General features: G+C 45.2%; 3 protein-coding genes across 4 annotated transcripts; 1 reads left to right on the plus strand and 2 right to left on the minus strand.

The window, feature by feature from the left end:
• Positions 1-303: 303 nt before the first annotated feature.
• On the plus strand, positions 304-8,122 carry LOC121543339 (thymidine phosphorylase-like). 2 transcript variants are annotated; one of them, XM_041853145.2, is made up of 10 exons: positions 304-380; positions 984-1,145; positions 3,768-3,970; positions 5,482-5,580; positions 5,878-6,007; positions 6,126-6,244; positions 6,478-6,640; positions 6,917-7,144; positions 7,239-7,379; positions 7,489-8,122. In XM_041853145.2, exons 2-10 carry the CDS (start codon positions 1,007-1,009, stop codon positions 7,626-7,628), a joined length of 1,362 nt encoding a protein of 453 aa, XP_041709079.2. In that variant the 5' UTR covers positions 304-380; positions 984-1,006; the 3' UTR covers positions 7,629-8,122. The 2 variants fall into 2 exon arrangements, with proteins under 2 accessions (XP_041709079.2, XP_045071805.1); XM_045215870.1 differs by having other exon boundaries at positions 330-374.
• A 3,009-nt stretch (positions 8,123-11,131) lies between these two features.
• Positions 11,132-14,582, minus strand: LOC123485030 (U6 snRNA-associated Sm-like protein LSm8). The gene is made up of 4 exons (XM_045215865.1): positions 14,442-14,582; positions 12,031-12,071; positions 11,758-11,885; positions 11,132-11,478 (listed from the first exon to the last, which is right to left on the minus strand). The coding sequence occupies exons 1-4, from the start codon at positions 14,470-14,472 to the stop codon at positions 11,388-11,390; spliced, it is 291 nt and encodes a 96-aa protein (XP_045071800.1). The 5' UTR covers positions 14,473-14,582; the 3' UTR covers positions 11,132-11,387.
• A 1,029-nt stretch (positions 14,583-15,611) lies between these two features.
• On the minus strand, positions 15,612-22,177 carry LOC121568088 (RAD50-interacting protein 1-like). Its single transcript, XM_045215864.1, has 13 exons — positions 21,931-22,177; positions 21,442-21,683; positions 21,082-21,255; positions 20,420-20,560; positions 19,863-20,019; positions 19,662-19,772; positions 19,189-19,414; positions 18,725-18,862; positions 18,263-18,462; positions 17,668-17,888; positions 17,161-17,341; positions 16,749-16,867; positions 15,612-16,541 (listed from the first exon to the last, which is right to left on the minus strand). The coding sequence occupies exons 1-13, from the start codon at positions 22,159-22,161 to the stop codon at positions 16,322-16,324; spliced, it is 2,361 nt and encodes a 786-aa protein (XP_045071799.1). The 5' UTR covers positions 22,162-22,177; the 3' UTR covers positions 15,612-16,321.
• Between the last annotated feature and the right edge of the window lie 1,059 nt (positions 22,178-23,236).

The raw sequence follows: 23,236 nt of genomic DNA on the forward strand, positions 1-23,236 counted from the left end.
TGGGTGAGGGTTAGGGGAGGGGGTATTGGGGAGGGGAGGTTGTGAGGGGAGGGGGTGAGGGTTAGGGGATGGGGTGAGAGGAGGGGAGGGGAGGGAAGGAGGTAAGGGGTGAGGGTTAGGGGAGGGGAGGGGGTAAGGGTATTGGGGTGAAGGGATGTGGTAGGGTCAGATTTATTTAGGTCAAAATGACTGTTTCCCTTTCTGACTCGTGGTGGGTTGTGTCTACTGTAGTTGTTAATGAGTAACTGACCCACTCCACCACTCACACCCATTGGCCACTAGTCCATCCATACAGACAGACAGACAGAGAGGGGTATTTGACCGCTGTGTCCTCGAGGTTGGAGGACATGACAGTGTTCAGAAGCAGCGTTCAGGTACAGGTAGGAAACTCTGAAGTTTTTAAAACCTTAATTGAAAGCAATTGCATAAAACTGTTATAGATTTGGTCTATTCCTGACTAGTTTGATAGTTATTATGACTCTACCAAGGCAGATGGCAACAAATGAGAATATGATGATTTGATTGCTGTAGACCTGTTGATAAGATTACATTAGAAAGCTTTATTATCCTCAACGACGACATTTGAATAATGGCAGAATTAAAACAAACACAATTGAATCAAACATTTAAAACAAACCTGAATCAGTTGTGCATTTTATGAGTCATAAAATGACATCCATAAACGGATGATAGCAGATAAACTGTGGTAAGCTATTGTCCACAAGCACACGCACATGCACACGCACACGCACACGCACGCACACACACACACACACACACACACACACACACACACACACACACACACACACACACACACACACACACAGACACACACACACACACACACACACACACACACACACACACACACACACACACACACACACACACACACACACACGCACACGCACACACACAATTGTTTATTGATTGAAAACAATCCCTCATTTGTCTTTTCCTATCCTACTTGTCACGCGCAGCTGTGTGTCAGTCAGCTGCAGGGATGGCGCACCACGAGCAGAGCACAGCCACTTTCCCCGAGCTCATCCGCAAGAAACGGAACGGTGAACGGCTGAGCGCGGGGGAGATCCGAGACTTCGTACAGGGTGTCAAGTACGAGACCATCCAAGAGAGCCAGATTGGTACATACACACACACACACACACACACACACACACACACACACACACACACACACACACACACACTGCAGATAGGAAGACCCCCACACACACTTTAGACCAGGGGTGTCAAACTCATTTTAGCTCAGGGGCCACATGGAGGAAAATCTATTCCCAAGTGGGCCGGACCGGAAAAATCATGGTATATATAACTTAAAAACAACAACTTCAGATTGTTTTCTTTGTTTTAATACGATCAACATACAACATAAAGCTGGAGCCTGAGGACAGTGTGTCCAAAATAGTACAAGCACAACATCACTATTAATCATAAAACACGTCAAGTTTATTTGAAAATTCTAAAGAAAAAGAACACAAACACACAATGCCTCAGTGATTAACAGAACTGTTTCACAGAACTATATCAGGGGGTCATTTCTCAGGCAGAAATGTAGATAAAAAGAATGAAATCCTGTTCCCCAAACAAGTGCAAGAACCAAGAATAGGTTAAATATACAAATAAAATAAAATCAATTAAAAACAATAGCACATCAACATAAAAACATATAAACATAAAGCTGGAGCCTGAGGACAGTGTGTCCAAAAGCACAACATCACTATTAATCATAAAACACCTCAAGTTATTTGAAAGTTCTGAGGACAAAGAACACACAAACACATAATGCCTCAGTGATTCACAGAAGTATATCACAGATCACAGAACTATATCAGGGTGTCTCATGTAGCACTTTAAGTGGGGTTGCATAGTTTATTTGACTCCTGATACCTGGCATCTTTTAGCTTTCACCAGCGCATCAATATCAGGCGTCACATCCTGAGTGGCAGCCAACTTCAGGATGTGATTCAAGTGCTTGTGCGTGAGCCTTGAGCGCAGCTTTGTTTTATTTATGCTCATTACAGAGAAAACTTGCTCACAAAGATATGTGGTTCCAAACATGCACAACAGTTTTGCAGCGAGGGCTGTCAAAGTTGGGGGTAACCTGGCAAGAGATTCTGATTAAATGTGTCCAAGCCAGCTGAGGCAAATTTGCCCTTCAAATCCGAGTCACACTGCAAGTCTATTTCAAGTTGAATGCTGACGGGCAGATCAAAGGGATTCACGGTGAATGGCGAGCAAAAAACGTTGAAGTCTTTCTCCAGTTCACCAAAATCTGAAAGCGTTGCTCAAACTCCCGTAACAGTCCCGTTATTTTATCTTTGAACCGCTTCATGTCTGCCACATGTTGGGTCGCGCACATTTTTCAGACAGGGGAAGTGAGCTGCATCACCACCGGCAAGTTGCGTCTCCCACAATGACAGCTTCAACTTGAAAGAACGTATGCTGTCATAATACTGCGTGACAACTTTGTTGCGCCCTTGCAGCTGTTTGTTCAAGTTATTCAGGTGCTCTGTAACATCCACCATAAATGCAAGGTCCTGCATCCATTCTGCGGAATGGAATTCTAACACTGGTTTGCCCTTTTCTTCCATGAACTGTTCAATTTCTTCTCGTAAATCAAAGAAACGCCTCAGCACCTCGGCTTAACCATCTTACTTCAGTGTGGTATGGCAGGCCATAGATGTGGTCTTTCTCTCTGAGAAGGCTGTCAAACTGACGGTGATTCAGGCTTCTGGATCGGATGAAATTAACAGTTTGGATGACCACCTTCATGACGTTATCCATCTTTAATGACTTGCAACACAAAGCCTCCTGGTGCAAAATACAGTGAAAAGTCAAAAAATCACATCCTCCATTTGCAGATTGCACGTTCTCTCTGAACTTTGTCACAACGCCTGCTTTTTTCCCGATCATTGAGGGCGCACCATCTGTAGCCAGGCTGACAGCGCGGGACCAGTCCACTCCGACCCTGTCCAGCGCGCCGACGAGTGCTGTAAAAATATCAGCTGCTGTCGTTGTATCTGTCATCGGCACCAACTCCACGAACTCCTCGGTGACGGTCAATGTGTCATCAACTCCGCGGATGAAAATGGCCAGTTGTGCAACATCTGTAATGTCCGTGCTTTCATCAATTGCAACCGAAAACGCAATAAATGACTTTACTTTTTGCTTCAACTGGCTGTCCAAATCCACTGAAAGATCGGAAATCCTGTCTGCAACTGTGTTTCTTGTCAGGCTGATATTTACAAAAGCCTGACACTTTTCAGGGCACACAATCTCCGCTGCCTTCATCATGCATGTTTTTACAAATTCACCCTCACTAAATGGTTTTGAAGCCACTGCGATTTCATTAGTAATGAGGTAGCTAGCTTTCACTGCAGCGTCACTGATGTCTCGGCTGTGAGTAAACACAGACTTGACCTACTTGCTCTGCCCCGGTATAAACAGTTTGCTTGCTTAACACAATTGGAACAGCAGTTTATTTTATTGAAAAATTGCAGCGCATTTTTATACTTTACAAAATCATCTCGCGGGCCGGATTAAACCCGTTTGCGGGCCTGATCCGGCCCGCGGGCCGGACGTTTGACACCCCTGCTTTAGACTGTGTATCAATAGTCAAGCTCAGGCCAAAACCTGCGCTCTACAGTTGAAATGCTGATGTGTGTATTTGTGTGTGTGTGTGTGTGTGTGTGTGTGTGTGTGTGTGTGTGTGTGTGTGTGTGTGTGTGTGTGTGTGTGTGTAGGAGCCATGATGATGGCGATCTGGCAGCAGGGGATGGTAGCGGAAGAGACTCTCGCACTGACAAAGGAGATGATGATGTCAGGGGAAGTGATGTCATGGCCGGCAGAGTGGAAGGGGCTAGTAGTGGACAAACACTCGACGGGTGGAGTGGGGGACAAGATCAGCCTGGTGCTGGCTCCTGCTCTGGCCGCCTGCGGCTGCAAGGTACCTGCCTGGATACACCTGTGTGTGTGTGTGTGTGTGTGTGTGTGTGTGTGTGTGTGTGTGTGTGTGTGTGTGTGTGTGTGTGTGTGAACCAGTGGAGGCTCCTCAGAGGAGGCAGGGGAGGACCTTTTTAGATAAAACTATACTAAATATATTCACGTCACCAATTAATTTATTAAAATAAAGGTCTACAGTAGCCTCAACAGCACACTGTAGGGTAGCACCATGGTGTAGCCGGAGGACAGCTAGCTTCTCTCCTCCTCTGGGTACATTGACTTCAATACAAAACCTAGAATACTCATGGTTCTCACCCCCTTCCATAGACTTACACAGTAATTATGACAACTTCCGGACCTATCAGAGCTCTTGCAATATGAAGTGACATGTTGTCCACCCAATCAAAAGATCAGAGAATGAATCTAGTACTGAAAGCATATGCTACAGCTAGCTAGCACTGCAGTGCATAACATGTGATGCGTAGTTGACTCAAAGAGAAAGACAATAGTTGAACAGTTTTGAAAAAAAAATGTTTCTTTAAAAAATGAAGGAGAAGCAAGAGAGATAGAGAAAAAGAGAGAGGGCGAGAGAAAGAGCTATATTTCGTAGTATTTTTTAAACTTAGCTAGTGAATGTAGCTAGCTAATTTAGCCTACTCAAATACCCGGTTCAAACAGAGAGGGATGCTATGGCTCTGGCTATCCAACACAGGAACTCTTTCAAGTCAAGGTAAGCTTTGGTTTTATTAATTTATTGCCACCGGGGCCCACCGGTGTAACTGCTAAACTGCTTGCTGTACACTGTACTGCATGATTGTAGCGCGTTTACTAACGCTTGGTAAGGTTTTTTCGCCTGGTCACAGACAGTTGTTGTATTGTGAAGTCCACCAGCGATGGGGAAAACATGAGAGGAGGAGAGAGTGCACATGCGAGAAGGAATTATATATAAAATGAGCAAAGTGATCATGCTGTTTATATGTGGCTGCTAGTTCTGTGTTTGCGTGTGATCAGGGGTCTATTCATTCCACCGATTCTGTTAAACAGAAGCAAACGGAACGAAATGGGGATAAACATACTGTACCTGAACTCTCGTTTGCAACTGTTGGACTAATGATTACAACGTAGATCAGCTAGATGCAGGCAAGAGTGTTCAAGGCGGTATTGAATGTGTCACTGTCTGTCACCTTGATCTCTCACATTTCTGTCGACCTGTGCACCTACGTTGTAAACTTTCATTCATAGGCTAGGTTGTAGCAACCTCATGATGGGTACAGGGAAAAATATCCTGTAGTAGCCTAAACCTATCGCTGTTACATTGACCTGGGTGAATGGAATATGAATGAGAGTCATCCAATATGCTGTAATAGAAATAAGGCCATGCTCATTCAAAAAAAAGTGTCCTCCCTCATCTTAAACGGCATTGACCGCCACTGCTGTAAACGTGTCTGTGTGTGCGTCAGTGCATGTGTCTGTCTGTCTGTGTGCGTGTGTGACTATCAGCAGCTGTGTCCATAGGTGCCCATGATAAGTGGCAGAGGTCTGGAACATACAGGCGGCACGCTCGACAAACTGGAGTCCATCCCTGGCTTTAACGTCTATCAGTCAGTACAACAGGTACTGTCTCTCTGTCTCTGTCTCTCTCTCTCTCTCTCTCTCTCTCTCTGTCTCTGTCTCTGTCTCTGTCTCTGTCTCTCTCTCTCTCTCTCTCTCTCTCTCTCTCTCTCTCTCTCTCTCTCTCTCTCTCTCTCTCTCTCTCTCTCTCTCTCTCTCTCTCTCTCTCTCTCTCTCTCTCTCTCTCTCTCTCTCTCTCTCTCTCTCTCTGTCTCTGTCTCTGTCTCTCTCTCTCACAAACATACACACACACTTTCACTTACGAGTTATTAACCTGTGATATTGTGGCACCATCCTCAGCTGCAGCGAATCCTGGAGGAGGTTGGCTGTTGCATTGTAGGACAGACAGATAACCTGGTGCCCGCTGACAAGGTCATGTACGCTCTGAGAGACGCTACGTCCACTGTCGACAGCCTCCCGCTCATCACAGGTCTGCCAACAACAACAACAACAACAGCAAACTGGACTACCTTTCAAAGTAGATAAATTAACATCTGAATACTGTGTGTGTGTGTGTGTGTGTGTGTGTGTGTGTGTGTGTACTCCAGGCTCTATCATCTCTAAGAAGGGTGCTGAGTCTCTGAGTGCTTTGGTTCTGGATGTGAAGTTTGGGAATGCAGCTCTCTACAAAGACCTGGGCAGTGCCAAGTCACTGGCCCAGTCCTTGGTAACCCTAACATTAACCCCTGACCTTTAACCCATTCTTGTTGGAATTGCTGGAGGGCCATGTTTTCACTCCTGCCTTGTACGTGATTGATCAAATAAGGTCATTGATGAGTTAGGAACTGACCTGGTTGTCAAGTCTTAATAGGACATACCAAAAAGCAACAGACTCTCCAGGACACCCCTGCTCCAACTCCTGACCCCTGACCCTTACCTTGACCCCATTCCATCCTGCAGGTGACAGTTGGGAACAGTCTGGGGATCCGTACGGGGGCGGTGCTTAGTCGTATGAACTGTCCTATTGGTCGCTGTGTGGGGAACGCCCTGGAAGTGATGGAGTCCCTGGAGTGTCTAAAGGGGAGGGGCCCCGACGACATACTGGAGCTGGTCACAAGTCTGGGTGAGGAATACACACACACACACAAACACACACACACACACACACACACACACACACACACACACACACACAGTGAATTGGTTCCTTTGGACCAAGACCAAGCAGACCAAGACCTAGTTAGAATGTCAGTGCTGCTCGGGCTTAGCTAGAGTCTATAAACAGAAGCTGTGGAAGTTCCAAGTCATTCTTAAGTCTTTACCTTCAAATTCAAGTCAAGCTTCTGTGTGTGCGTGTGAATGCTTGTGTGTGTGTGTGTGTGTGTGTGTGTGTGTGTAGGTGGGATGCTGTTGTGGATGACTGGCCTTGCAGGGAGCATGGAGGAGGGTAAAAAGGTGATCGCTAGGACCCTGCAGAATGGGTCAGCCCTGGAAAAGTTCCAGAACATGATGATTGGTCAGGGAGTAACCAGTCAGATCGCTGCATCCCTCTGTTCCACCTACGCAGACTACCACAGCATCCTGAGACGGGCACGCTACCAGTCAGAACTGGAGACACAGGGCCACGGTAACACACACACACACACATTCACACAGGTACAGATACACAAATGCACACACACACGTATACACTGCATGACTTTGGCTTTTGTTGTCTGCAGGAACAGTGCTGGACATAGACGGCATGGTCATTGCTACGGTGCTGCACAGGTTGGGGGCGGGACGTTCGAAGGCCGGAGACCCTGTCAATCACAGCGTGGGGGCGGAGCTTCTGGTGTCTTTGGGACAGAATGTGGAGAAAGGTGAGAACTCTCTGACCCTGTGTGTGTTTTTGAGTGTGCGCGTGTGTTAGTCGGGGTGTAGGGGTCTGTGCCACCCTAATCTGACCCGACCTTTGCCCTCTGACCCCAGGGCAGCCATGGCTGCGTATCCACTACGAGACTCCGGTGCTGAGCGCAGAGCAGAGACTCAGCCTACAAGGGGCGCTGACACTGGGCCCTGCCGACCAGCTACACACACAGCCACTAGTGGCAGAAATCATCCTGCCGTAGTGACACCAATCCACTCTTATGTTAAAGCTTGATTGGAAGATGACTTGCCTTTGGGAATCCCAGTGTGCCATCTATTTAAAGGATGTATACTTCAGAACTAAAGCAAGCATGGCAAGTCCTGCGCAGAGAAATAGACTGGCCTGTACCTCCTGCTCTTTACACACTCTCAGAGTCCTCTCTGAACCACCCATATAAAGTCACACAAGATTCTGTGAAAACTGAAAAGATGTTAACCATTTCCAGGAACTGTCATGAAGCTCAAAGTTCATCCAGAAACACACACAGTAAGCCAAGACAGATGTTGATCTACAACTGACTGTGTGACATCAGTTTCACTGGCAGTTTCATTAGTGTGTTTGTGTAGGGCAGGGGTCGGCAAGGATTTTCCTTAAAATCACCAGGAATTCAGCAAAAAATTTGTTTAATTTAGGAAATCTGTTCCCAAGTATCCCAGGAATAAAAACAGAGACATGATCATGTCTCAATGCAATCAAGGTATGAAATTATGGTTATTTTCAAATACAATCTCTTTTTGGGCTTAGTTGTGGTAAATTTTCAGTGTACAAATTATTATAACTATGTTCCGGCCACCTGACCATCCACTCTGCCAAAAATCTAGTTGCCTACCCCTGGTGTAGGGTGTATGACCTCTGGCAGGGCTCTAAAGTGCCACCAAATGTGTAGCATATTCTACCAAATATTTTGCTGTGCAACTTTGAGTTTTATTTTGGGAACACTGCAACAACAAAAAAATCCTATAAAATATTCAATGCGTAACAATATTTCACCGCAACATTCTCACTCTACACTGCTCAAACAAGACAGGCTGAAGCCCCGCCCCCTGTCACTCAACACACTTCTCCACCGAAGATTTTATAACTAAACCAAATAGACCACTGCCTGTCATTTCAAATGGGAACAAATGAGTGATAGTGGGCAGAACAAGCAAGAAGGTGGGCAGAGCAAAGCACGAGCTAGCGAGATCCTAGTGAACGCCTACTCAATTCGCCTTTGCACTCCTTCTAAACAACTGATTTTGTTTTTACTTTGACAAAGGGTAAATTCTACAAAACTTAGTCCACTCTGTTCATAACATATTCTACATTTGGGAACAGAAAACTGTATTGAGATCAAATGTTTCATAGATGAGAAAATGTGCAGAATGTCGGCCAAAGTCCATCTCGTTCCATCTTCTCCCACTGCCGGCCACTGGGCTTCCTCTCACTACCATATTTGGTAGTGAGTGGAAACGCCACGCGGATGCTTCACATTTATACATCTGGTGAAATATCTGTCTCATTGTTCTATCTGTGTCTGTACACTGCTCAAACAAGACTGACTGAAGCCCCGCCCCGCCCTGTCACTCAACAGGCAGGCAGTACACAGACAGTTCCTCCACGCTGTGCCTGTTTCTCTCAGCATGCACTCAACAGATTCTTCCAAAACAACAACGATACTGCTTTCCAAGTTGCTTCTAAATATGAATCCACATGTCCACACATCTCTATTATAATATCAAAAAAATACATGAGCCTAACAACCTGGTAACTTTAATATTATGCAAATGTTTAGTGGAACAGAAAGAAAGGAAAAAGGTTGCCTTCTTCAGATGTGCTTCAAAAGTAAGTAAGATTCATAAAGGCCCAATGTAGGCTACATCTCAATCAATATAAAAATGTTTTGCAAATGTATTGAAAATGAAATACAGAAATACAATTGACATAAATATTCACACCCCTGAGTCAATACTTTGTAGAAGCACCTTTGGCAGCGATTACAGCTTTGCGTCGTCTTCGGTATGTCTGTATCAGCTTTTCACATCTGGATTTGGGTTTTTTCTCCCATTCTTCCTTTTCTCAAGCTCTGTTCTGTTCTCCATCTCTGTTAAATTAGATGGGGAGCGGCGGAGAACAGCAATCTTCAAGTCTTTCCACAGATTTTCAATGGGATTCAAGTCTGGGCTTTAGCTGGGCCACTCAAGGACTTTCACATTCTTGTTCTGCAGTCATTCCAGCGTTGCTTTGGCTGTATGCTTGGGGTCATTGTCCTGTTGGAATGTACATCTTTGCCCCAGTCTAAGGTCGTTTGCACTCTGAAGCAGGTTCTCATCAAGGATTTGCCTGTATTTGGCTCCATTTATTGATCCCTCTATCCTTGCCAGTTTCCCAGTCCCTGCCGCTGAAAAGCATCCCCATAGCATGATGCTGCCACCACGCTTCACTGTAGGGATGGTGTTAGATGGGTGATGAGCTGTGCCTGGTTTTCTCAACATGGTCTCAGAGCATTTCGTATTATTTTGTGTGTATATAAACCCAAAACACTCAATTTACGATGATATGTTACGTTTCGTATGGTATCTTAATTTGTGGATGTCCATTATCCATTTTGTATGATTTGTGACAAATTACAATTTGTACGATATGTTTCAAATTTGTTAAACGTATGATATGTCACGAATTACAATTTGTTGTTGCTAACAGCTAGGTGGCTAATGCTAACTAGCTCTAGGGGTTAAGGTTAGGGGAAGGGTTAGCTAACATGCTAAGTAGTTGCAACGTAGCTAAAAAGTCGTTGCAAAGTTGCTAATTAGCTAAAATGCTAAAGTTGTCCGTGATGAGATTCAAACACGCAACCTTTGGGTTGCTAGTTTTGTGTTATACGCCCACCCATCCACCCCGACCTTAAGTAACCATACCAAACATATCATACTAATTACAGTTGTCGCAGAAGTACTTTTACTGTTACGTCTAGTCTATGAGACCAGTCAGTGTTCTCTCCAGACATAGCGCTTTGCATTCAGGCCTAAGAGTTACATTTTTATCTCATCAGACCATAGAATATTTTGCCTTTCGCCCTGTGTTTCACATGCCTTTTTGCAAACTCGAGGCGTGCTGTCATGTGCCTTTTCTCAGGAGTAGCTTCCGTCTGGCCACTCTTCCATAAAGCCCAGATTGGTGAAGTGCTGTAGAGACTTGTCCTTCTGGCAGGTTCTTCCATCTTAGCCAAGGAACGCTTTAGTTCTGCCAGAGTGGTCATTGGGTTCTTGGTCACCTTCCTGACCAAGGTCCTTCTTGCCCGGTTGCTCAGTTTGGTCGAACGGCCAGCTCTAGGCAGTCTGCTTAGTTCCATATTTTTTCAATTTCCAATGATGGAGACCACTGTGCTCTTGGAAACGTTCAACACTCTAGATATATGGCTCATCTCAGAGCTCTACAGACAGTTCCTGTTCTGACATGCACTGTCAACTGTGAGACCTTATATAGACAAGGGTTCATTTCTAAAAACATGTTTTCACTTTGTGATTATGGGGTATTGTGTGTAAAAAAAAAAATCAATTGAATCCATTTTGAATTCAGGCTGTAACACAAAATTTAGAATAAGTCAAGGGATATGTATACTTTCTGAAGGTACTATATATCAGCCCCTTCCTCCCTCTTTCTCACACACACACACACACACACACACACACACATACTATTGTTGTTGAGTAACAACACACACACTTCATGTTTAACGAAACACACTTTATTAAAAAATATCACCACAAATTCATCACCATCCTAGTGTTAGTCCCCTGGGTCCTTCAGGGTGGAAGATAAACTGTGCTCTTCAGACAGGGACATCACTTATGGCTGAGCAGGTGGTGATAAATGAAACACTACTCTATTTCTAGCTTTCTCTTTCACACACACACAATCACACACACACACACACACAATCCCTCAGGTGTAGGGGTCAGTAAACCACAGAGTTGAGAGGTCAGTGGACTATAGAGTTAAGGGGTTCAGCACGGATGTTCCCCAGGTCCAGCGAAGAATCTGTGTCCTCGTCAATCTCCCCAATCACAGCTCTGCAAAACAGAGGAGAGCAGTTGGGCCTGGGTGTCCTACTGTGTGTTGAAGTCTGATTCTCCCCCTCCTATCCAGTGTCCACTTAAAGTGTTCATTCCCCTCACGGTTTCAGAAATGTCGACACTCAGTCTCTTTACCAATCCAAGTCCTTGATGGGGAGTGAACGAGCGCACACTTGGGGAAGCGGGGAAGAGAATCGAACTTGGTTACAGTGAGGGGAAGAGGTCATAAGGGGTCGTTTGGGTGAAAGTTCAACCAGGGGTCGATAGGATACTTACACGTTGTCTCCTCTGACGATGTATAGTCCCAGGACCACCTGCTCCACGCCCTGAGAGGAACTGAACACACGCTCATGACTCTCATCCAGAATCAGGTTGATGGTCTGGTCAAAGCCCTTCAGGGTACCCTGCAAACACACACAATCAGATTAATGGTCCAATCAAAACAGTACACACACACAATCAGGTTTATGGTCCAGTCAAAACCCTTCGGACACATACAGACACACAGATCTGGAGCCGAGCATGGCAGTGAAGTAGCTAGAGACATACCACTATCATCCGTCCATCAGATGTAACTATGGCCACTGTACCTGAAACACAACAGCTAAGGAAAACATTTGGAACACTATTTCCAACCTGGGCTCAGGGGTAGACGTAACATAGTAAATGTAAATCTGTGACACTCCAATTCATATATATGTTACATTTCGTATGGTATGTATTCATTTGTGGATGTCCATCATCCATTTTGTATATGTTACGAATTACAATACGTATGATATGTTACTAATTCCAATTTGTTGTGGCTAACGTTAGCTAAGCTAGGGGTTAAGGTTAAAGGGTTAAGGTTAGCTAACATGCTAAGTAGTTGCAAAGTAGCTAAAAAATAGTGAGTAGTTGCAAAGTTGCCAACTTAGCTAAAATGCTTAAGTTGTCTGTGATGAGATTCGAACACGCAACTTTTGGGTTGCTAGACGTTCGCGTTATACGCCCGACCAACCACCCTACTTTCGTTTTTTACTTAAGTAACGTTCTGTCTTATGTAACCAAACGTGACATATCATACTAATTTGAGTGTCCCGGATTTACGTTTACTATATATTACGTCTAGTCTATCACCTCGATCAGACCAACAGCTTCAATGCGTTTTGGTACATTCATTTCCAATGGAACGCTGCACTTGCCTTGCAACATTGCGTTGCAGAAGCAGTTGTAGTGCATTCTGTGTGGTACATACACTGAACAAAAACATAAACGCAACATGTTAAGTGTTGGTCCCATATTTTATGAGCTGAAATAAAAGATCCCAGAAACTTTCCATACGCACAAAAAGCGTATTTCTCTAAAATGTTTTGCACAAATTTCTTTACAACCCTGTTAGTGAGCATTTCTCCTTTGCCAAGATATACCATCCACCTTACAGGTGTGGCATATCAAGAAGCTGATTAAACAGCATGATCAATACATAGGTGCACCTTGTTCTGGGGACGATAAAAGGCCACCAAAATGTGCAGTTGTCACACAACAATGCCACAGATGTCTCAAGTTTTGAGGGAGCGTGCAATTGGCATGCTGACTGCAGGAATGTCCACCAGAGCTGTTGCCAGAGAATTGAATGTTCATCTCTCTACCATAAGCCACCTCCAACGTCGTTTTAGAGAATTTGGCAGTACGTCCCACCGGCCTCACAACCGCAGACCACGTGTATGGCGTCGTGTGGGCGAGTGGTTTGCTGATGTCAGAGTGTCCCATGGTGGCAGTGGGGTTATGGTATGGGCAGGCATAAGCTACGGACAACAAACACTATTGCATTTTATCAATGGAAATTTGAATGCACCGAGATACCGTGACGAAATCCTGAGGCCCATTGTCGTGTCATTCATCTGCCACCATCACCATCAACTCATGTTTCAGCATGATAAAGCACGGCCCCATGTTGCAAGGATCTGTACACAATTCCTGGAAGCTGAAAATGGCCTGCAAACTCAGATATGTCACCTATTGAGCATGTTTGGGATGCTCTGGATAGACGTGTACGAGAGAGTGTTCCAGTTCCCGCCAATTTCTAGCAACTTCGCACAGCCATTGAAATATGAAAAACGTATGCACTCACTAACTGTAAGTCGCTCTGGATAAGAGTGTCTGCTAAAATGACTAAAGAAAATCTAATTAAAATAAAAAAAGAGGAGTGGGACAACATTCCACAGGCTACAATCAACAGCCTGATCAACTATATGCGAAGGAGATGTGTCACTCTGCATGAAAATGAAAAAAGTTTGACTGCAGAATTGATGTAGTATTGATGCAATGACGCTATTGGTCTGATCGAGACCAGGCTGCTATTTCATGAGAAGCTGCGCATGCAGCAATACTGTCTAACTGCCGCCCATGCGCGACAAATCCATAGTTAGCTTGCTCTTATAAACTGGGTGGTTCAAGCCCTGAATGCTGATTGGCTGAAAGCCGTGGTATATCAGACCATATACCACAGGTATAACAAAACATTTACTGTTCTAATTATGTTTGTAAACAGTTTATAATAGCAATAAGGTACCTCGGGGGTTTGTGGTATATGGCCAATATACCACGGCTAAGGGCTGTATCCAGGCACTCGGCATTGCGTCGTGTTTAAGAACAGCCCATAGCCGTGGTATATTGGCCATATTCCACACCTCCTCGGGCATTATTACTTAAATAACACATTTGGATGAACATGCACCTATGTTTGGCTTCCAAAATAATTTCAAGATTTTTTTTCGTCGTTTTATTAACTAACTAGCTCGCAGGTACAAGTCATTCTACCAAAAAGCCATATGTGATGCTATTGCTAGCTAGCTAACGTTAGCCAAGCTCAATCGAGCAGGCCAAAGCACCCACGGCCACGCATCAATAATCACGCGATTCATTAGCAAAAGTCCCATTCAGTGACTGTTCCAGAATGAATTTAGTTGAAAGGATACGGTTGATGTAGCTCTCGAGGGCAGTCGACATGATGACAACAAAATACTCGTTCAAATCCGCCGGGTTTGTTTAGAAAACACAAACGTGGATCGCAAAATCGGCGTGCAGTCACAAACCGGAAACAGAATCAGACCTGACTAGATGATTGCAGATCCACTAGTGATTTTGGTGTCCAGAAGGTGACGCCAAATCCACAGAAAAAGAGTGTCGCTCCGTTCTTTATACCTCAGTGGTATCGCCATACCGACCTATGAGTTTACCAGACCGCCCTTTCTAGAGATAATGGGCTTGTTCGACATTGCAGACGATTGCCGACTGACTAATATACAAATCACCTTGGATCATAATTAACTTCTGAATATTATTTGTAGATAATTCAGTCACCATTTACCCACAATGCATCTTGGATTTGATGCTCTCCAACCAAAGGGACCAGGGTTCCGGTCTAGAAGTATGGTCTCAACTGTTCCTACAGTTTTGCTATGGTACTAGAGTTTAACTGACACTGGCCCAGAAAGACAATTTCGATAGATGGCCACATAGAGAAGTCAGATTTGAAAATTCCTAATAAAGACACTTTAGTCATAAACTTTGTGCAGAAAACAGCAATTTAATTATTTGAATAATTGTCACTGAGGCTGATTTTTTTCCAGCACTCACAGCCGAAGATAACTGTCCTGTTCCAGAGCATCAAAACCGTGATGTATCATGGGGAAATTATGACTGACTGATCTACAAATAATGAGTTGTTATTTATGATGCAAGGTGATTTGTAGATCAGTCAGTCAGCAGTCACCTGCAATGTCGAACAAGCACATTAACATTTTAATGTTCATCCAATGTCTGCCATGTTTTTGGATGATGTAATGGCTGCTCCCTTTGCGCATTGAGTGCTAGTGCACATGTGATGTTGGTCCGTATAAAACAGATGAAACCCGGTCATGAAGAATGTCAGTAGATTACCTTAAACAACAGTAGGACATCTTGGATGTAGTCTCTAGTGCTCATTATACCTCAGTGTCTCAAACACTGCTTCTGTTTCTATGGTATACTGCACTTGGCTCACAGGAGTGACTGCATCAGAATCTTTCACTCTGAAATACATTAGCATGAATGTACATGATTTTTGTTGTCAAAAAGGCAGTTACTGACATAAATAAATACAAATATTGGGATTTAAATGTTTTATTTCTCACTCATTCTTACTCTTTACAAATGTATATGACATTAAATAAGCTAATGTGACAGACAGGGCTGTTGTTGTTATGAAATGCATTGGACTGCTTAAAACAGCAGTGTTAAGGTCTCCTATGTCTCGTCTGGTTAAAGACAACAGTCCCTGTAAGGAAGTGAGAGGGGGACCTCCTGAAATACCCATCCACACTATATAATGTAGTGTTAGTACTATCTCTCCTCCAACAGAAGACAGAAGTCTGTGCTGTCAGTCGATAGCCAAATAATGTCATCTACACGAGCAGTGTCCGTTCACCTTTAATATATCCATCCGTCTCCAGTTGAGGTCTCTTTCCTGCATTTAGGCCAGGTGTGGTGAGTTGATATGGAACAAGTGCTGATCTTGTAGACAAGAGAATCGGCAAAGTAAACAAAACTGGGATTAAAACGGGATAGGACAGAAGTATTCAGGAAAAACTCCTGGCCTTGTGTATGAGAGAGGTCTAGTCCAGGTTGCCGGGATACGGTGTAGTTCATTGGTCGTTGTTGTCCTTTCCCAGCTGAAGCCCGTCCTAGCCTGGTCCCAGATCTGTTAGTGCTACCTTGCTCCTTGCTCAACTCCTATGGCCAATTGGCATCACAAAGACCATAGGAGTTGGCAGAAACAGATCTGGGACCAGGCTACTGTTTTTCCTCCCATCTCCCCTCACTGTCCTGGCCAGGAGGCCCTGAGGTTGAGCAGGATGAGGACGTCGCAGGGGGCCAGGCGGTAGACCCCCAGCTCGTTGAGGGCTGACACAGGGCTAGGCTGCTGGCCCTCCGGGGTCCCTGGTTCCTCCTCGTCTTCCTCAGCCTGCCTCAGGACATCTCGTAGAAGAAGAGCTGAGCCCACGTTCAGAGACAGGATGACGCAGGCCTCCTTCACACTGAGGGAGGGAGACATGATCAGTACAGTTAGTATCTGGACATTTGATAACTAATGATTTGATAAGGAATTCAACCTCTGTGCAGGACATTTAATAGCCTAAGGAACTACAAACAAACTGTAGGTCTCTTTTAAAGGTTATGGTACAGTGGACAAGGTTTTCAGGTGATTTTATCAGCAGAATTGCCCGTGTGTAATGGCCACTCACTGTTTGAAGAAGTTCTCAGGCCTCTTGCAGTAGTGTCCGAACAGAGGGAAGAGGTTTCTGGTCATGTCAAATTGAAGCTGGGCCGCACCACCTTCGTTGAAGTGGTTATACAGAATCAGCTGAGGGAGACGGGTAGCAGGTCCATAAGTTAATAGAGATGTGATAACCAACAAAAATCTCTATTGCTTCATCCTATTTCTTATGTCTGTGTTTTATCATTAGAATTAGTCAGTAGCCATTGTAGTTTTCATGTATTTGAGAACATATGTGTCTAATGATGTGTGACAATCTAATTGGCTTCTTTTAAGTCACTCCAGACAATAGCGTCTGCGAAATAACTAAAAGTTCAAATATTTCATTAACTCAACCATCTCATTAATTCCTATTGGAGCAGGCCCGCAGTGTGACTCACATCCTGGTAGAGGAAGAGGTCCAGCCTCTCAGACAGGCCCTGCCAGCCCATCTGGAAGAGAGGCTGACACAGCATCCGCTGCAGCTGGAGCAGGTGGTCCCTGAGACACAGCATGAGAGGACAGGCTGAGCTGGACAGGGACATGGTGGCCTGGTCACACTGGGACGGCAGGGACAGCCACCTGGGAGGAGAAGGATACACGTTAGTGCCATTCGAGTTAACATTTTGTTGACTCCAACATTTTGTTGTTCAATTGTGTATATGGTGGCTGTAGGTGATGATCTGAGCTCTACCAGATTCTTTCAAGGAATCCCATTTTATTCCTACTGTCCAGGCTTGTTACAGGACAAAAACATTTGTCACAAAGTGCTTACAATCAGCCTGGGGCTAAACACCAAGCAAAGCAAGGCGACAGTGTGTGGCTAACTCCACAGATAGGAGTACACCTTGAGAGGATCTAGATTCAATAGAAAGAGCCCTTCCTCTAAGTGAAGAGTCTCCACTGACCTGTCTCTGCAGTAGGACTGGGCCTTCTCCCGTACGTCCCTCATGACAGCCTCTAGTAGCCTGCCCAGCATGTCTCCTCTCAGCCTCTCCAGCAGCCCCAGGAGCCCCTCAAACAGAGACCCCTCCAGAGAGGCCAGACGGCCAGACTCCGTCACCCCCAGCGGCCCCAACAACTCCTCCTCCCCCAGGACCACAGCTGACTGCTGCAGCTGCAGGAAGAACTGAGGAAGAAGAGAGGAGGAGGGTGGAGAGCAAAGAAAATTGAACAGCCTTGAAGAAGACCTCTGGAGCACTGCGGTAAAAGGAGGGAGCATACCGCAGTGTGAAGGTGTTCATATGTGGCATTTTCTGTACCCTTAACATGGAGAATTGTTGGATGTGCATACTACTTCTGAATTGACAACAAATGTACAGACAGTCAGACAGACAGGCAGACAGACAGGGACAAGCAGACAAGCAGGCAGACACAAGCAGACAGAGACAGACAGGCAGACACAAGCAGACAGACAGAGACAGACAGGCAGACGGAGACAGACAGAGAGACAGTATGTGGAGAAGTACAGCAACAGTGTGATGACTCCGAGGGGCCACGTACCACATTATCTCCCCAGTCCCCCAGCACGGTGGAGATGTAGTTGGCAGCGTTGAGGATGGCACAGTATCTAGCGCCCAGCGGGTTGCGAGACTCTTCCTTCATGACCTGGGTGAGGCGGATACGGAAGTCGTCCACCAGCTCTCTCTGTAGCGCCAGGAAACGCAGCTGGGCACGAGGGCAGGGGAGGGCACGGTAGCGGTCTGGGAGGGGGAGAAAAACAGATTGAGGGGGAGAGAGAGGAGCAGGGGAAGGAAGGAGAGAGAGAAAAAGAGAGAGAGAGAGAGAGAGAGAGAGAGAGAGAGAGAGAGAGAGAGAGAGAGAGAGAGAGAGAGAGAGAGAGAGAGAGAGAGAGAGAGAGAGAGAGAGAGAGAGAGAGAGAGAGAGAGAGAGAAAGAGAAAGAGAAAGAGAAAGAGAAAGAGAAAGAGAAAGAGATGAAGTGATAAAGTAGTTAATAATCCTACCAGTGATGACCAACAGTAAGGTCATGAAGGTCTCAGCGCAGTCTGGAGCCTTGAGTTCGTCCATGTCACTGATGTCTCTGTACTGGGAGCTCCACGCCCCCTCAGCAGACAGCATGGCATCCACCTTCTCTATCGCCACTACAGGGAGACAGACAGTTGGGATGAGCACACATCACACATTCAGTCAATCAGATACACTGACATAAAATAAGTCTAACAGATAACTAAAATCCCACATAAATCAATCTCTTAGTCAGTCCTAAATGGCTTCCTACCCCTTTTACATCACCCAAACCCTTCAATGTTTGCAGATCTGTAAGGTGGAAGCTATATGGTGGAAGCTCTGCCAGTACACTGCTTATACCTATCCAGACCCTTCAGATCTGCAAATAATGGAGGGTTAGGGCCAAGGGGAAGGAGTAGGGAACGATGCGAGACGCTCCACTGCTGCCTCTCTCACTCACTCTTCCTCTCCACAGTGAGCCACTTCTGCAGCACGACCTCCTCCAGCAGTACATGCAGCGCTCCGGGCAGGGTGCTGGGGTAAGAGTGGGTGCTGCGCAGCTCCCTCTCGAACTGCAGGATCTCATCCACCAGGTGGCAGAAGAGAGCGTCGTCGTAGAGCAGCCGAGGAGCGTCCGACGCTAGCTTCTCCTGGGCCAGGGTGAGTAGACCACGACACAGCTCCACCTGGTGGGGACGGGAGGGATGACATGAGATACTTCGATAGCTAGAACCATACTTTTAATATTTATATTAATATATATGCTTATATCCTCTAATATGACTGTGGATATCAAGAGCTGCTATGATTGACAGTTGACTGCAATGGACTCAGCTTGCCTTTAGACTGCTTTGAATCTTGGGGATGAACAAATACTTCAATAGCACATAAAGTCAGGATTCTAGATGATCATTTAGTGGCTGATCCTCTAACCTTGGCGTTGACGTTAGCTCCATTTCTGTCCAGAATGGGCTGGATCTTCTCCTCCATGAAGTTGGAGCTGTTCCCCATCCACATCAGGACCTGGGTCAGGAACCACTCTGGCTGGATGGAGACAGAGACGGGAGGTTATTATTATTGTCATAGTGTGTCTGTGTGTGTGTGACATGCTCTGTGTGTGTGTGTTGCTCTAACCTTGTTGAGTGAGTTGGTCTGACGGTTTCCAGTAAAGTGGTATCGAAACCTCTTGCTCAGAGGAAGCAACATGATCTGGACGGGAAGAGACAGGGGTGTCGTCGGGGGCAACCCTACACGGGACACAGAGGGCGGCTCCTCTGAAATGAGATCATCACTGAGATAGAGGTTAAAGAAACTGGCCAGGTATTCATCTCAGTACAATGTCTCAATGTAAAACGATAATATCAATATCAGTCAATGTCTTAGGAAGTGTGTGGGGAACAGTATGTCTGTGACTGGGTGTGTATGCAGTATGAAGCTAGTGTATGAAGAAGTGTGCAGAGTTTATATAATGCACTGTTTACGCCACAATAGTGTATAACAGTGTGTATAACAGTGTGTATATATAACAGTGTGTATAACAGACGATAATGCTAGTGTGTATGTCTCCGACACAGATAACACTATATAATAATAATAATAATAATATGCCATTTAGCAGACGCTTTTATCCAAAGCGACTTACAGTCATGCGTGCATACATTTTTGTGTATGTATATCAGGGTGAAGGATACGAGGTCTGCAGAGACAGGAGCTGGGCCACCAGTAGTTCCAGCTGGCTGTGGAGCTCCTGAGCGTTGGCAGGGGGGGAGAGAGACTGGGTGGGAGGAGAGATGAACGGCCAGTGGAGCTGGGTCAGCAACTCCTCAAAATCACTGCCAGACAGAGGAGGAGTTGTTAAAAATAACATTCAGGTCTGAGGTAGCTTGACTTTGGATCATCCTAATATCTGTGAATCACCAACCCCGGTCCTGGAGAGCTACAGGGTGTGTCTTACTTGTTCCGGCACAACACAAATACACCTGGTCAACTAATCATGAAGACTGAATTAGATGGGTTAGTGCTAGGCTGGAACCAAGGCCTGCATGGCCGGTTGCTCTCCAGGACCAGGGTTGCTGACCACTGATCTAAATAGAGATACTAATAACTAACACAGAGTTCTCCATCTCCAGTCCTTTTGCTCCGGCCCAGCATGCTAACACAACACAGTGCCTGCCCTGTCTGACCCTTACATACATACATACATACATACATACATACATTACAGTACAGTACATACAGTACATACATACATTACAGTACATACATACTGTACATACAGTACATACAGTACAGTGCAGTACAGGGCAGTACATACATACAGTACATACAGTACATACATACAGTACATACATACCCAGACAGTCTGTCCTTAATGATCTTGTGCCAGAAGCGTAGTGTCTCTCTGAGGAAGGCCTGGAGATGAGAGCAGCCAGACTCCTTTAGGCCCACATCTAGACTGGCCATGCTGCCCACCGCCCCCACTGCCTCCCATATACTGTTGGTCATCAGACACTGCTGGATGCTGTCACTGTGGGAGGAGAGAGCGACAGTTAGCAGAACATGTTAACATACAGTAAGATACCATTTTGTTTGTGTGTATTCCAATCAGGTTCCTATCTTTGAATACTGTCAAATATATTGTCCAACTGCTAGAAGAATAAAATATATTGTCCAACCGCTAGAAGAAGAAGAAGATATTAATACTGCTGCTCACCTGAGTTCTTCAATTCGTGACAGACACTGCAGGTATTTCATGTGTCTCTCTGTGTTGTCCAGCTGTCCCAGGGTCTGTCCCAGGCTGTCTGCCCAGGGCTGGGCGCCCTGCAGGTGCTGTATCAGGGTGTTGGACAGGACCCTCTCCCGCTGGAGCAAACCTTCCAGAGACACACGGGACTCCTCGGCTGCAGACAGTGCTACTGACACCCGCAGCGGCACCGAACTGGACACCGTCAAAACCTGAGAAGGTGGGTGGAGGAAGACCTGTCAGCAAGGGAAATGCACGCCCTTAAACTAGCTATCAAAGGTTAGCTAGCTGGATAGATCATTTTTTAAATTACTTACATTAACTAGCTGCTGTCAATGGGTAGAATAATATTCGCATAATTAACTATTCTATTATTTTCATTCAATAATTGATACAGCACTGAACGCTGATTTGAGTGCGCAACAAAGTTAACAACGCACTAGCTAGCTTGCTAGCTACCTGCTCCTCCAGCAACTTGTTTTCCGCTGTCAGTTTCTCCAGGAGTGCGCTAACTTTCTTCAGCGACTTCAGATCCCCTCCGATTTCTTTCTCTATCAAGTCGACAAAGTAGTCGGGGAGTGCTCCATCCCCCGATCCTGTTTCGGAGTCTTCATCATTTGTCGATATAGGGCTTTGTAGATCAGATTCATCACTTGGGCCGTCTTGCTGCTCTGCAGTGGCCGCCGCCATCTTTCTTCTGTGTCTCTTCCACGTCAACACAGCACGCATATGTAAACACAGCGCCAAACACAGTCGTCACCGTCAAGACACCTCCTCTATTGGTGACAGTTAGTACTGCGGGACCTGTCACGGGTAAACACTTCGGACATTTCCAAATACTACACAATCCATGCTTTCTTACCCTCCTCCATTCGTTGGCTTCGAGTACCACTGATATCATAAGTGGAGTGGTGAATGCTTCAGACGATTTACCGTAGATGTGTTATTTCAGTGACTACCAAAGGGAATTTTTTTTATTTTTTTATTTTTTTATTTAACCTTTATTTAACCAGGTAAGCCAGTTGAGAACAGGTTCTCATTTACAACTGCGACCTGGCCAAGATAAAGCAAAGCAGTGCAATAAAAACAACACAGAGTTACATATGGGGTAAAAAAACATAAAGTCAAAAATACAACAGAAAATATATATACAGTGTGTGCAAATGTAGCAAGTTATGGAGGTAAGGCAATAAATAGGCTATAGTGCAAAATAATTACAATAGTATTAACACTGGAATGCTAGATGTGCAAGAGATTATGTGCAAATAGAGATACTGGGGTGCAAAAGATCAAAATAAATAACAATATAGGGATGAGGTAGTTGGGTGGGCTAATTTCAGATGGGCTGTGTACAGGTGCAGTGATCGGTAAGGTGCTCTGACAACTGATGCTTAAAGTTAGTGAGGAAGGATGTTTTCAAAACAAGACCCTCTTCAGTGTCAAGTGTCATGTTGACAATCAACATTAAGACCTCACACGAAACAACTGGACATACTGTTTATGCTCAGTTATGTAGTTGTTGAACTAATTAATTACCCAGAAAGGAACAGTTATTTTCCAGCATTTCAAACATATTGTAAAATACATATGCCCCCCTATCCTTCATTCGTACATCCTTTTCCTGTGAATGGGGAATATGCTTGAGTATGTTCCATTACTATCTTCCTCTGTGCAAAATGTGCTCGAGATGTTTTGCGGAGGTTGCATTGACATTGCTTAACAATTGGCCCTTCTCTGGATCCCTAGGGACCCAGTGGATAGCATC

This window comes from Coregonus clupeaformis, unplaced genomic scaffold (genome assembly GCF_020615455.1).
Source record: "Coregonus clupeaformis isolate EN_2021a unplaced genomic scaffold, ASM2061545v1 scaf0539, whole genome shotgun sequence".
NCBI classification, from domain to species: Eukaryota; Metazoa; Chordata; class Actinopteri; order Salmoniformes; family Salmonidae; genus Coregonus; species Coregonus clupeaformis.

Excerpts from the sequence above, each read along its gene's own strand:
- LOC121543339 (XM_041853145.2), top strand. The coding sequence starts at position 1,007 with ATGGCGCACCACGAGCAGAGCACAGCCACTTTCCCCGAGCTCATCCGC. Across the intron at positions 6,008-6,125 it reads CAGCCTCCCGCTCATCACAG|GCTCTATCATCTCTAAGAAG; the intron begins GTCTGCCAACAA and ends TGTGTACTCCAG. Across the intron at positions 7,145-7,238 it reads ACTGGAGACACAGGGCCACG|GAACAGTGCTGGACATAGAC; the intron begins GTAACACACACA and ends TGTTGTCTGCAG.
- LOC121568088 (XM_045215864.1), bottom strand. The coding sequence starts at position 22,161 with ATGGCGGCGGCCACTGCAGAGCAGCAAGACGGCCCAAGTGATGAATCT. Across the intron at positions 21,256-21,441 it reads TCACGAATTGAAGAACTCAG|TGACAGCATCCAGCAGTGTC; the intron begins GTGAGCAGCAGT and ends CTCCTCCCACAG. Across the intron at positions 17,342-17,667 it reads CAGTCCTACTGCAGAGACAG|GTGGCTGTCCCTGCCGTCCC; the intron begins GTCAGTGGAGAC and ends TTCTCCTCCCAG.
- LOC123485030 (XM_045215865.1), bottom strand. The coding sequence starts at position 14,472 with ATGTCGACTGCCCTCGAGAGCTACATCAACC. Across the intron at positions 11,886-12,030 it reads CTGATGGACGGATGATAGTG|GGTACCCTGAAGGGCTTTGA; the intron begins GTATGTCTCTAG and ends GTGTGTTTGCAG. Across the intron at positions 11,479-11,757 it reads ATCGTCAGAGGAGACAACGT|AGCTGTGATTGGGGAGATTG; the intron begins GTAAGTATCCTA and ends TCTGTTTTGCAG.